General features: G+C 40.4%; 1 protein-coding gene across 1 annotated transcript; it reads right to left on the bottom strand.

Annotated features, from left to right (window-relative positions):
* Positions 1–3,009: 3,009 nt before the first annotated feature.
* LOC311505546 (potassium channel subfamily K member 5-like) lies at positions 3,010–14,581 on the bottom strand. The gene is made up of 5 exons (XM_084569177.1): positions 14,046–14,581; positions 7,381–7,492; positions 6,940–7,106; positions 6,679–6,847; positions 3,010–6,520 (listed from the first exon to the last, which is right to left on the bottom strand). The coding sequence occupies exons 1-5, from the start codon at positions 14,229–14,231 to the stop codon at positions 5,565–5,567; spliced, it is 1,590 nt and encodes a 529-aa protein (XP_084425303.1). The 5' UTR covers positions 14,232–14,581; the 3' UTR covers positions 3,010–5,564.
* Between the last annotated feature and the right edge of the window lie 560 nt (positions 14,582–15,141).

Raw genomic sequence — 15,141 nt, forward strand, 5'->3', positions numbered from 1 at the left:
TTTGGGTTTTCGTGGTCTCCTCAGTGGACAAGGGTTTGTTGGAAAATGTGATATAATAATTAACCATAACCATTAACCAAATTCAAATCAGAATCTGATAACAGCTGCTTCTGTTGCCAAGACATTTTAATATGATAAAAAAATAAATACTCCCACACAGTCCTAATGATTAGTCAACGGGGACTGTGTGGAGAGTTCAGACTTGTAAGTACCTGGGTCTACAGCTGGATCACAAGCTGGACTGGTCGGCTAACATAGACTCAGTGTACAAAAAATGTCAGAGCCGGCTCTATTTCCTCAGGAGGCTAAGGTCTTTTAACATCTGCCAGAAGCTGCTTAAGATGTTTTATCAGACTGTCATGGGCAAGGGAAGCAGCATTAAGAAGAAGGGCACCTCGCGGCTAGATACGCTGATAAGGAGGTAGGTAGCTCTGATAAGGAGGTAGGTAGCTCTGTGGTGGGGCAGAGCTGAATACTCTGGCATTCTGGCATCGGTGGCAGAGGCAAGGACCTTGTACAAAGTCCACCACCCTCTACATGACGCTCTTTCAGTGGCTGACTGCTGTCTCTACCCTGCTCCACTGACAGGTTGTGACGCCTCCCTGTGAGGTCAAATCTTGTTTGGCGCATAATCAGTTCCTAATCAGACCAACTTTCCACCACAAAAAATGTGTGGGCAAGGAAGGCCCGGTGATACTGAGGGCCAGATGGCCAGCAAATTCTGAGGCCTCACACCTATCACTCAGTTAAGCATTAAATTATGCATTAAGCCTTGATATAATTGTGTTTAGGCTTCATTTTTTCAAGACTTTTTTTGAAAGCCCTGGAAACGCCCCAACTTGCTGGTAATATGCTGACCTTAACTGATTGTGTAAGAGTATGAAATCAGTGACTGGCCAACAAGAACTGCAAGATTTTTGGAACAGACTTTTTGGAGGACAACAAACAAGTTGAAAAATGGGCAAAATTATAATTTATTTGCAGTTATGATTCCAATCAGCCACAACATTAAAACCACTGACAGATGAAGTAAATAACATTGACCATCTTGAGACAGTTCAATGTTCTGCTGGGAAACTTTTGGACCTGGCATTCATGTGGATGTTACTTAGACGTGTACCACCCACCTAGACCAGACCAGGCACCCCCACCCCATAGCAATGACACTCCTTGATGGCAGCAGCCATCCCCAGCAGGATGCAGCCTGACACAGACGCACACACAAAAATGGTTTACATGAAGAACAGAACAAGGTATTGACCTGGCCTCCAAATTCACTAGATCCCAAACTGATCAAGTTTCTGTTGGATGATCCACAGAGGCCCCTCCCCTTAACCCATAGAACTCAAAGGCCCCCACTAACAACATTCGGTTACCCGACACCACAGGGCACCCTCAGAAGGCCCATGTCCATTCTCTGATGAGTAACAACTGTTTTGGAGGCACAAGGGAGACCTACACAGTTTTAGGAAGGTGGTCATAATGATGTGCCTAATCAGTGAATATCTACCGCTGCTCCCCCAGTAAGGAACAAACTCCATCTGTCAGTTGTTTAGTGGTGATCAGGTAGAGCACAGTGGGTTTTTAGATTGTTTCACTACACTACACTACACACTCATAGCAGCTGTCAGCAGAAAATTACACTGACAGTAAAGTTGTCACTTGACAACTTGACATAAAAATATAAAGCAAGTGGTGATTCTATTAAAATAAGTGGATGATGTCCCTGATCTAATCGCTCTCGTAAATTGTCAGAATGTAGATCTATTAAAACTGCTGTTACACGCTGTAATCAGGTCAAGGATCAAGCATTTCTTTTCCTGTTTTATGGTCCTATCTACACTCCATGACTGTAATAAAACGACTAAAATGACCTCAAAACACTTAACAAACACAATGGGTCAGCTTTAGGCTCTTTAAACAACATTATTCTCAGTATTTATCTTTACGTATTCGATCACACTTCGGAGTGAGGAACTTGAAGACGCTGAAGAGGGTTGATTTATGTCGTGTCTGGAATCCCACAGTAACAGGAGACATTCTGGTTTCCACCAGACTCAGCACATTTTCACAATGAGCCCTCTCTTTAGTTTGGTTCAGTAACCATCATCAGTGAAGATCATGAGTTAACATTTAGAAGGGTGAAGGTTTTCTAGCGCCACCCATTCTGGTGAAACATTGATGGCGGAAATGTGTTTCTGTTGCGGATTTTTACATTGTGAATCTGCTTAATGTGCAATCAGACTGAGAAGCTAAAACATTATACAGCTTCAGAAGGGAATAAAAATATCAGTGTGTTATTGAGCAATTTTCCTTTTTTCTAAAAGTTAATGTTGACACATCTCTGAGGTGAATTCCTAACTCATGATGGAACCTGGGAAGGTTATTCTACTGAATACCTCCAGGCGCCGGTGTTCAGTTTTAAACTGTGCCAACAATCACTGACTGTTATGTTAATCTGATGTCTTTTCAGCAGAGCAGCAAATTTCAACACCACCACCACAGCTCTACTGGTTCTTTTTAAATCCATCTTGTATGCCAGTAATAGGTGGTGTATAATAAACGGTTGAGGTAACTTTCAAAGAAACTCAGATGAGGTGCGGGAATTCTCCCTGCTTTCATTTCCTCTGTCGTTATTTGATTTTTAGTTTCATTATAACAGCTAGGTTTACATTTCAGCTTTTTGCTACCTTTGCAGTTTTGTTCAACCCTCTGACAGCATGACCTTGGATTTTGTGTACATAACAGCGTCAGGTGACGGTGGGACATGCTCGATATACCATGCAAATTTTACACATGAACTTGCTGACGCCAAATAACTACTGTTGTCAAAGTCTTCAACAGAGTTCGCAAAATGACCCAAGAATACATATTAGGGAGAAGAACATTTATTTTTAAGGATTTTTTTTTTTTTATAATTTATAACTTTTCTACACAGTTCTTATTTATATAGTCTTAAGGGTTCTAAATGACTTTATTTGTTACATTTGAACTCTTTAAAAAACAGGTAACAATAGTTTAGCCTACTGATTGATTGAAAACTAACATTCCAATGCGGATTTTCTTTCTTTATTTATTCTACAAGTAGGACATCTACGTTACTAAAGTATGATCCGTTTACTGCTCAGTCAGCTCATCTGACGAGACAGAAAAAGGGAACAGCCAGAGGCCTTGAACCTCTGCTTTGGAAATAACCCTATATATTATGTAATGACATGTACAGAATATCTGTAGATCAGCAATGGTACATATTGTTAGAATTCTAATTCTTGTTGTACACAGCTGAAATGCTCCAATGGCAAGAAGTGTATTTTTAGACACTACGTTTTTTTCCATGTTTGCAGCTTGTTCTCGCAACCCAATTCTTCAGTCAAGTCATGAGGAAGACAGTATTGAATGAACCATCTGAGCCTAATGGAAAGCACCTGCTGGCCAAAATCTCATATCTATCATGAGATGACATTTCCAAACTTGGCTCATTCTGGAGCTAGAGAAGGAATTGCACAACAACTGGTAAAAATAAATAAAATAAATAAAACGTGCAAAATTGTAGGGAGCACAATGTTAAAATAATCTCAAACACTCAAAGTTTTATTAAATGTTTATTTTACATGAAATATACAGTTTTGTTTGGAATTCAAATACAAACTTACAAACATAAATAATTTAATCATAAAAAAGGTAACTAAAACTATACAGAAACTATACTGGAGTTTTTACACAATGGAGCAACATTAAGAGTAAAACTTTGGACAATGGCTTTAACTTCTCTAACCTGTTCTTAGTTAATAATAATCTAGAGACATGTTTGAAATTCAGTCTGCACGAGTACCATGTCTACATAACAATGCTGCGATAACACATCCAGGAAACCCAGTGAAAATGAGAGGATTATTCACATTCACAAAAGTGGTGACCCTGTAATGAAATACTACAATGGGAACAACAAGTATCCACCTAGTATGACAGATTACAACTCACCAGTGAATCACTGCAAAGTACATTCAATAGATGTTCCATTGTATTGTGTATCCTCTGCTTTGCAGTGGATTTAAGGCTATTCACTTGATGGCGATCATCCTTAAGGCAGAAATAGCAATCACAATGTGCATTTTGTGTTTAAAAAAGGAAAGAAAAAAAAATAATCTTGGACTATATTTATAGTACATTATTAAATGGAATTTGTTAAATGAGAAGGCTAGTTTTGAATTCAAAGTCGCCCTTTGTGACACTGCATCGCTGCCACTTAACCATTCAAAGTAACACCGTTTCAAGTTTTAGTGTGCAAGGCAACTTGTGCAAAAGGCAGTGAGTTAGCAATATAACTGAGGGCCCTCTTAAAAGTGAGACTGAAAAGCACTGGACATTAATAGATGAGTTTTGTGTTCACACGAAACAAAAGGGAAACACTACACAACAGTTCAGAGGACCAATACTTCTGACCCGGTCTCATGACCGAAACATACGTCAAGAGAGTATTGATCTGCAACGAGCTAACCTTGGCTGCCTGTCGTAAGCGGTACTTCAGTCATTTATGGCGGTGCGAGCCCCCTAAAGGCAAACACGAGTAGCAAGGCCACGTCCTGAGCAGAGCTGTGTTTGTGGCTACTGATGGGCTTTCAGCCAATATTTACATGGCAAATACAATCAAGTGAAAGGGTGCTAAAGAGACAGAACGCAAGAATGCTGCTGCTGTCAAAGGTTCGTTCCCATTATGCACTTAACAACAAGGAAGCGCGTTCATTTTCTGAGGTAAAAACAAAAGGCTTCGAGCAGATGTGTACAAAACAAACTAAAAAACACCAACTGTGATTTGAGTGTCTCTATTCATGATTTTGTTCTAGGACTCCGATGTTGTCATGATTGCTATTGCAGTCACAATGCTGTTGCTTGCAGTTTAAAACAAGTGGCAACCTCACACACAAGTTATGAAGAACTTCACAAGAGGAGCATTGGCCCTTAAGCCCCTTCATTTCTTTAAGACAAAGGCTTGGCTCAGGTTTTAAAAGGACAGTCGCCACTGGAATGGACATTGAGCAGACCTCATTTGTTGAAATTGTGCAATGGGAGACACACAAACCCACGTAGCGATTGAATAAAAGCTACTCTGTCCTTCATTTTAATAAATATTCTAAAAAACACCAATATGGTGAATATAAATAGATGAACGCATGGGAAATCAAAAAACACTTCCACAGAATTTCTTAACCTGTGAGTAAAAATAATTCACTCATGGACAATAATTGTTTTTTGGCATTACAAAAAAAAAAATGCGGCATATAGTTTTTCAAACTGTATAAAAAGGAAGACAGGCTTATGTGTTGTACTCAATCCATATTCAGCAGGAGGGAGGACACTGTTTGTTTTTACAAAAAGATCAACTATTAAAATTATTCAATATGATGGGATTTTTTGAATATAGTTGAAATTTGATTTTGGCTTTGCAGTCTCTTATCAGACCCTACTGATATGGTTCACATTAGAATACATTTACTTCAATGCCAAACAAGTCAACAACCATGGACCAGGAGTTGTGTTGACTTCACATTGATCAACTCCAACTCTCACGATTCTGTATTGTCTTCCTTTGCATATTCCTCTACAAGTTTCTCATAGGAGTGGCAGCGTTCTGAACCGTCACTAGTGAAAACCGATTCTTCAGATTCAGAACTCTGCTCCTCCTTGGAGTTCGTTTCAACGTTTTCGTCACATGTAGTAATAGACAGCTTTGCTTTAGAATCATCATCATCATCGTTGTCATCATCCTCCAGCTCCTCCAAGTTATTACTGAGAAAGTTTTCCTCATCAATAAAAGTAATGTTTGCATTTTGGAATGTTAGAGGATGGTACTCTTTAGAATCCCATGCCCTTCGACCACCTGCTCCACAATCTCCCACGCCTGCATTCTCAAGGTCGATGTCCTTGTCAAGCTGGTTCTCATACATTCGGTCTTGGTCAAGTTCTAGGTCACCCTCTACATGGTCCTCTGTTAGCAGTAAACCATTGTCTGAGCCCAGGAGGTAGTTTTTGGACTTTGAAAAAGCAACAGTGACGCGGTCACTTAAACTATAGCGTCTCTTTTGGCGTGGTGATCGGTCCAGGCTGAGGATACTGTGGCCATTAAACATGGGGGCGTCATTGCAACTCTTGGAGCGGCCGATGTCTTTGCTTTTATTGTTGCCGTTTCTCGTGCTGTCAATGGTCCTGCCTTCTTTTTTGGTACCAATCTGCTTTATCAAATCATTGTAGCCTTCCTGTTTTTTGGACAAGAAGCTGAAAATGTTGACGTCATTAGGAGTGGGTGGCAAACGAAGGGAAGCTTTGTGAGACTCTTTGTAGTGGCGGAGCTCATCAAGAGATAGCTTGCGCAGCCTGCGGCGTTTCTTCAGTGCCTTGTGTGCTTCAATCACCATCCGCACCTTCCAGTTGAAGAACAAAGAAAGCCAAGCCAACCCCAGATAAATCCACACTTCCACAAAGTATCGATACAGAGTTGGGTATTCTTTATTTGGTTCGACTCCTGGAGGGACAAAGAAAATTGTTAATCATTTTAATTCAAAACTTTGTGTTGGAAATGTGATATGTTCAAAGATATCAAAAGGTGCTTTTTATTTAGGCTTTTAATAGAGATTGTCCAGATTAAACAAATAAACTACAATTGTGTATTTTCTAGCTTACCTGCAACCATGTCCCCAAAACCAATTGTGGTCAAGGTGACAAATGAGAAATACAAGCCCTCGATGTATGTCCAACCCTCCTGAGACATGAACACAAAAGGTGGAAGGACTAAATGGACCAGCACACCCCAGAGGAGAAAAATAGCTGTGCAGGTAAATTGAGCTTTTCTCTGGAGAAGAAAAGAACAAACACATGTTAATTAGATTAACACAATATGCAAACGTTTCCCAAAAATTCTAGAAAGAAATACAGTCAACTTACTAGTGAAAATCCTTTTTTAGTTAAAAACTGGCCCAGGTGCTTGGCTCTGCCACCAAAAAACTTTCCGAGTTCACTTATCCAGGTAAGACATAAAGGTACACCAAACAGCCCATAGAAGATGCAAAATACACGGCCCGCTGATGTTTTCGGAGCAATGTTCCCATATCCTGTAAAAATTAAAACAAAAAGGGAGGGTTGAAATAGCATAATGGTTTGAAAAACAGCTCAGTGCATATACCCTTATCTTTGGCTACAGTAGAGATATTTCAAGGTACGAAAACATAGGAAAACAACAATCGTGCAGCCTGACCTCTCGGTGAAGCTTTTTGCAGACTACAGAGACATTGCAATCTCTTATTAAAAATGTTTTGCATACTACAAAAACGTGTGCTGGCTGATCAGAGCTACATCTGCCACTCCTGAAACATCAAAAACTCTTACCGATAGTAGTGATAACTGTGGCAGCAAAGATAACAGCATTTGGCCAGTTCCAGTTGTTGAACGGCTTGCTGCCAGTTATAGTGACTCCTTGGCCTGCAGCATCTGACACCACCTGAGGACAAAGGCAATAAAGACTACAACTGAGAAAAGGCTAGAATTAACTTTAAACAAACGTGAATACAGAATACATGTGGACACCATCAATTTGCAGTGGTACAAGAGCCCAATGAGCTAAGCACAAGGAAGGCAGGGAGCTTGTTATTTGTAAGCTCCATTTCTTCCAGAACATCCTTCCTGTGATATGTTGATGGTATCTCCAGTAGTACTGATGAGCTGAAACGACACTCAGACACTCCAGAGATTTGCCTTTAACCTGAGGGCTTTTTGGTTCTAGCCACTGCTTACTTTGACAGAGAAACAGGAAGGCAAGTGCTTCATCCCCAAACAGCTATTTCATAAGCACATAATGATACACGGATTAAAGAGAACAGGTAGTTCTAAACTAGCTGCTCTTCCATAAGCTTGTTTTTCTTTTACAAAGACCTACAGTTTCACCAAGTATGAATTATTAAAAATAAAACAACATTTGAGCCTGACATACCTCATCTCCCTCTTGAATTACATTTTGGTGTTGAAATGCAAGGGAAGAGACAGAACACGCTTAATCAATCATTCCCAACCACACGTGTCCTTGAGCAGCCACAACAAAAACTGAATTACGCCTCTTGGGAATAAGCAAACACCCGGCCATGTGTGACGGGACAATGCGTTAACCCACACTCTTTCTCCTAGAGTGCTAGAATAGGGGGGAAATGTGCAGGCATTGGCAAAATTCGCATAAGCCCTAAAGTACTGGAAGATGCTTGGTTCTTTAATAATGATAGGTCTGCGACAGTTCTGCTCTGTAATTACTAGGACCAGGCAAGGCCATTGTTTTGTCTTTTGAAACAACACAGTTCCTCTGTTGGCCTGTTAGGCTTTAGGATGACTGCAGTCATGACCACGTTTTGTGTTCAATCCATGATTGAGCAAAAACCTCACATGTTTGACGCCTGTTTACTTTATTAGTCCTCTTCACAGCCCATGGCATCTGTTCAACTAGCTACATGTATAGGTATGGGGTAAAACTACTTATTGGCCATGTTCAGCCAGAAACCTTCGACACATGGCAACTGCATATACCTGATGATGTGTTTTTACCATGCAAACATCTTGGGCACCGTTTCCCCTCTAAGTATTAGGCCAGAAATTGCTCCCCGTCTTGTGGAAAACAACAGGGAAACACCACAGCAGAATGTCAAACTTACTTTGTTTTTACTAACGGAAAGTCACACAGCTGCAACTTTCACGCAATGAAAGTAGATATTTAAAACCTAAAATAACAAGACAATTACTAACACAGATTAATCTGCTAGGACCAATATGAAATTTTACCCCACAAGTTGGAGTTGTTTCAGGTCTGTCTGTTCTCTGGAAAACAGATGTTTTATGTTTGTGTCATGTCTGTGGTCTGTGCATGCGTTCAGCTCTGCACCTTATTCCAGCCTAATAAGGGTGATCTGAACATGTTCACAGTCTGTCTGTCAGATAAAAACTGCTGAGGTTTGACACATTTAAAAAAAAAAAAGCTGATTCACAGGAATACAATAAGGGCAAAGTTTAAGTGAATGTCAGTCAAACAGAGGAAGTAATCTCTTAAACAATGTCAGAATTCAGAGGTATGTTTGCAGATCTTTAAATATAATGTTAGTACCAAATAACTGAGTTGACTTTCAACTACACAAGTGGTAACCAGTGAGAAGATGGTTTCCATGGAGTCCATGGAGACTAAAAAGGTTCACTCATGCAAAAAGATTCTTAAATGGTTAAAAGGTCGGCCGCTGGTCAACTCATGGTGGCCTCAGGTCACAAATGACCCTGAGAACAAGCCAAATAGCACAAACACTGGTCAAGAAAGATAAAAGAACCAAAGTGAGCCCAAACCAGCTCAGGAGGAAGTTGTTCAACTGGCTCCCTCACATGCCTGGACAACTGGATACACAACCACAGCTACCAACATAGATACACTCTTGACAAAGCACCAAAATAAACTAATAAAATCTCCAAACAATGTTAGAGGAATAGCGAGTGTGTGACAAATCAAACAAGATAAAAATTTGTTAATCCACAAACAGAAAAATGGCCTCCTCTGATTATTAGTCATTGGTGTGAGCCATCCACAGTGACAATTACAATATAGTGCCATAACACCACATATTCCATGGCCAAACAGAATCTATGCCACATTCCTCATTTATTTTTGTAGAGCTGATAATATTACCATAATGCAAGTTTAGCAGTCTGCAACTGCCACACGCTGATAACTACAAGAACAGCAAAAACCACAACGACATACTGTTATCAGGACAGCTGGTGGGCCAGCATACCACTAAAGTTCCTCTGTATTTTTCCACTTCCAGCACCGCACAAGAACAGCTGCCATTGGGCCGGATTGAGGGAGTTACAAACAATAAAATCACTCAAGCCCTTCCAAGTCATTCTGTATTGATTTCTGGTACAGAGGCGGACGGGATGCGTACAGTGCATCTGGGAAACAATACTGACATTTGAACGCCTGCACCGATCAAAGATCCAACACAAAGGGTGGGAATAAAACAGGCAGAGCGTATCTTCAAAAGTAAAAAATGAACATTAATAAGAAACTACAGTTAGGACAAGTACTTTTTCTGAATTTAATGAACACACAAAAGAAGCAAGTTCTAAAATTCTAGTTGAAATGAAGTTACATCTTACATCTGTTGAGCACGGAGTATTTGCACCATTAACTGATTTTCAAGTCATATAAACAAAGCTTTTACGATTGCAGGAAACTGTGGGACTTACTTTATTGACACCAAATGTGGGTATTATTCTTTAACCTCCACTTTTCAAGTTGATTAATACTTAAACAAATGAAACTCATGAAACTTGGTCTGTGCTTGTTGAATGATTGTAGTTAGTATACAGACTTAAATGTTGACTTGCACTGTACTGTACCAATCATAATTTTTAACACAAACCCTTAAAATGAAAGTGCATTGCTACATTGTATGACTTCAGTGTGTTTTAAATGTTTGTTACACTTTTCAAAAGAGAAAGAAAGACTATTTAAAGCCCACAACCCCAAGAAAGCATGTCAGGCACATGACATGGTTAACTATCCCCCAAAACAGGAAACTACTTCATTCTTTTGTGCTCCTTCGATCTAACCTAAGGGCCATGTTTCACTTTAAAAACATGTGACAGCAGAGTGTTGAGCTGTGTTTGCAAGCTTCTTCAGCCACACAAATGTGATCTTTGTGTCATGTGCAACATGAACAAGCAAAGCAACGTTTGCAGTCACGCAAATAAAGTAAAATCAATTTACCCAATGCAGCTCGTCTGCAAAATTGGGAAGGATGTCCAAAGACAAGAGGTACTTACGAAAGGCATTCTGAGGAAAGTTTGCAGTGCATGGCTTGAGTATATACATCCTGTTATGCAAAAGTTTGAGGTAATAGATAAATTAATAAAGGAGTATTCTCAGATAATTTTTTATAGCCAAAAAAAAAGTCGCCACCTGGATTTAACTAAGCAAATAGGTACGAGCCTCCTATGGGATAATTACTGCATGGGAGCTTATCTTTCAGCTGACAACAAGTTATGGCAACAACTGATGCAATGAGTAGCTTCTCATTTCTTGAACAACCATGTTGAAAGACACATCCCATGGTCATGGAAAAGATTTTAGTCTGTTTGAGAAGAGTCCTATCATTGGCATGAATCAAGCAGAGAAAACATCTAAAGAGATTGTAGAAACTACTACAATTGGGTTAAGAACTGTCCAACGCATTATTAAAAACTGGAAGGATGATGGGGAACCATCGTCAGACAACAGTAGAACTCAGGGCTGTGTTTAATAGTAAGAGCATTTTCACACGTACAATGTGAAGGGAACTCAAGGGATTGGGACTGAACAGCTGTGTAGCCTTAAGAAAACCACTAATCAGTGAGGCTAACCAGAAAAAAGGCTTCAATTTGCAAGGGAGCATAAAGATTGGACTCTGGAGCAATGGAAGAAGGACATGTGGTCTGATGAGTCCAGATTTACCCTGTTCCAGTGTGATGGGGGCATCAGGGTAAGAAGAGAGGCAGATGAAGTGATGCACCCATCATGCCTAGTGTCTACTGTACAAACCTGTGGGGGCAGTGCTATGATCTGGGGTTGCTGCAGTTGGTCAGGTCTAGGTTCAGCAACATTATGTGTCCAAAGAACGAGGTCAGCTGACTACCTGAATATACTGAATGACCAGGTTATTACATCAATGGAGTTTTTCTTCCCTGATGGCACGGCCATATTCCAAGATGACAATGCCAGGATTCATGGGGCTCAAATTGTGAAAGAGTGGTTCAGGGAGCATGAGACATCATTTTCACACATGGATTGGCCACCACAGAGTCCAGACCTTAACCCCATTGAGAATCTTTGGGATGTGCTGGAGAAGGCTTTATGCAGTGGTCAGACTCTCCCATCATCAATACAAGATCTTGGTGAAAAATGAATGGAACACTGGATGGAAATAAATCTGGTGACATTGCAGAACTTATCAAAACAATGCCACAGTGAATGTGCGCTGTAATCACAGCTAAAGGCGGTCCAATGAAACATTAGAGTCCATGACCTTTTTTTGGCAGTGGATATCATCTGCAAAGTGTTGTGCGTTATTCTGCATTCTCATCTTACCACAGCACTTCTGGGCAATGCTAAAACATGCAACAAGTGCTAACACGCCATGCTACAAAACCAGGATGCCCAGAATCTTATTTGCAGAATAGATAACATCCACACCCCCACTCCCCTACTGAAGTTTTATAACAGCTTCTCAACAGCCAACATTGATGGGCCATAAAATCCAATCTATAAACTGTGACCACTTCAAGGATCCTATAGTTAATAGTAAACTTTTTGTTAATAAAACTACGACTAAGACTACGTTTTACAAGTGTTGCCTTCACTTGTTAAGCCTGCTTATATACATTTTAATTGTTAACAAGTAGAGCAAAGTTTCCATAATGGAAATCTAACAGAATCACTGCTGCTAACACAATCAAGGCTGATAAAGGCAACTCAAGGGCGTCATGCTCCCTGTTTTATTACACCCACTACAGCGCATTTCCAGCAGGTGTCTTGGTTAACACTAACAGAGGAAAAGTACTATAATAGCACAACATAGCAGTTAGGGAAACGGTTGTCAAAGAGGCAGCATAATATGATCTTTGGAAAGTGCCCTGCAAATGGCATTGTGTTGCCTTTGTCCCCCAGAGAGAGCACAAGAGCAGAAAGTGTTTCAGTTTCAGTTGAGCAGCCTCTAAGAGTCCAAGCAAAAAAAATAAAAAAAATAAAAAAATACATTACTCTACTTACTCTCTGGTTTATAGTAGCAACTGCAAGAGGGAAATTTTCCAAATTTTCTCAAACATAAAATTCCTGACCATCTGTTTGGATTCCTATATTCAAACAGATTTGGTCATTGTAGGGATTTGGCTGTACCATGAATGGGGCATATCCCCTAAACACAAAAGGGAGAAGCAGAAGGAAGCAGAAGGGGGTGGGGGGTAATAAATCTCCCCAATACTGGGCCCAAAAAGGGGCACAGGTTGAGACATGTTTCTGGTATTGCTAGCAGCTGCAAAAAACATTGCAAAAGCATTGCAATAGCATTGCAATATTGTCTAATACCTTATCTTGACAGGTATAAACCATGTTGAGCGTTACTAGTGCAGAGTGAAATTCCTCTGACATAGTATGTTGCTGCAAACACATAAATCCAGGCTTTTTTTTCAGCACTCCTCTTGCTTGGTGAAAGCTTTGCACCCACCATGCTAAGATCCTGTATTCTTGTCGTACTCAAACATCTCAGACAAATGGAAAGAATCAAGGTCATAAAGACCTCACATTTAAAGGAAGTGAACAAACAACTTGTCGGGGGCAAACACATGCAAAATCACAGCAGTGTTGACTTGCTATGCGTTCAATCAGTGCTGAGGTAAAACCGCAGAGGTCAATGGTACCAGCTTTACTACTGGTTAAGAAACTGCCGCCCTGACAAGAAACTGGCAATGGAACACCTCGTACCGCAACTTTTAAGGGCCGAGTATTGGCCCTCCACACCCGATATTATAATCACTTCTCCAGACAGACAGTCTGACAAGTTTACAACAGAAACCTAAATGTAGCAGTAATAAAACAGTTATCATTAGCAATGGGCACTGTGACCCGGCAGGAGAAGATAAAAGGGCTGTAGAAGATAAAAGACTAGTTGAACTCAAAGAATGTAATGACAACTTTTGGTGGTTTTAAATGCTGGTAAATCAGGATATACAAGGGTGGGCGTGTTGACCCACACAGAGGAACCATGGGCTGACAACATCTCATTCCTCAAGAGTTTTGTTAGTGTTTGGTGAAAGCTTACATACCAGCTGAGGCTCATTAAGCTTTCATATGTCAACTCAACTTGGAGTGAGAGGACACTGCAGCACAATATTAAAAACAAATATGGGAATCATCTTCACGTGACAAACGGGCAGTAGTTACACATTTCATAAAGTCAAATGGAAAAATGTTCAGTTTAAGAATGTGTCCATACCTCTAATATCCTGTCCAAATCATCTTTCGACAGGCAAGGATAGTCTTTAAGTATTCGCTCCTTCTGGTCACTGTACTCCTGTGCAGCTAGCTTCCAATTGGGCTCCTCCAGGACTTGAAAAATTGCTGCCCCAATGGACAGGTAAAAAATTATGGCAGAGGTCAACAAGGGGCCTTTATCTACCATACTTATGTACAATGACCCGACTTGGAGACCGCGGGAGAGGGGGGGTAAAAAGAGAGAAAGGAGGGGGTAGATAACAACAATACCCGGACTTATGCAGGGCTCATTCTCAGCAAGTCTGCAGGTTTACAAAATGTTGTTTCTTCCGCGCGAGGCCTCAGAAAAAAGAAGTGTAACGTGCCGCCGCTGCTCACAGCATCGGGCTCGCGACATAACAGTATAAAAGCAGTAATAAAGCGTGGCGGAGCGCGCGTGGTACCGCAGCCGCAATAGTAATCTTTACACGTGCGCTGCCAGAGAAATACTGCCTGCTGAAATACCGAGCTGAGCAGGGGAGTGGAGAAGAGCAGGGAACCGCCCAGAGTTTGAGGAGGGGAGTCAACTACTGAGAGGTTTGTTCGTTTCTTTATCGTTTTTACTATTGTGTATGTTACAGGTGCACAACTTCTGGGTCTCTGAAGTAAGTGTCTTCAGAAACTTTCAAAACACGGTGTTCACTCTTTGCAAACATATTCATATATCTAAAACTATATCCAACGGCAAACAGAATGCAGTTCGATAAATCTGATACAATCTCTGTAGAATTTTCTATAATTACACTGCCAGATAATTAGCTAATTTTATTTAATTTTAGCAGGCTAATATCAATGCCTCACTTAGCATAGCTTAAATAAAATGATACGTATCAGAAGAATTAATTCATCAAAATGAGTTGTCAAGACAAGTTATTGATTATAGCTTGTAAAGTAATTTTCTGAATAAATAACACAATGTATTTGTTATGTTAATGTGTAGTGTATTGCATTAGAATTAGAATCCATTACAATGAGGGTTGGTTTGGTCGTGACTTTTATGACTTCGTTAGAAATACGTGAAGAGGATATGCTGCCACTGAGTCAGCCTCTCTGTCGGC

Source organism: Chelon labrosus (genome assembly GCF_963514085.1).
Source record: "Chelon labrosus genome assembly, chromosome: 20".
Lineage (NCBI taxonomy): Eukaryota > Metazoa > Chordata > Actinopteri > Mugiliformes > Mugilidae > Chelon > Chelon labrosus.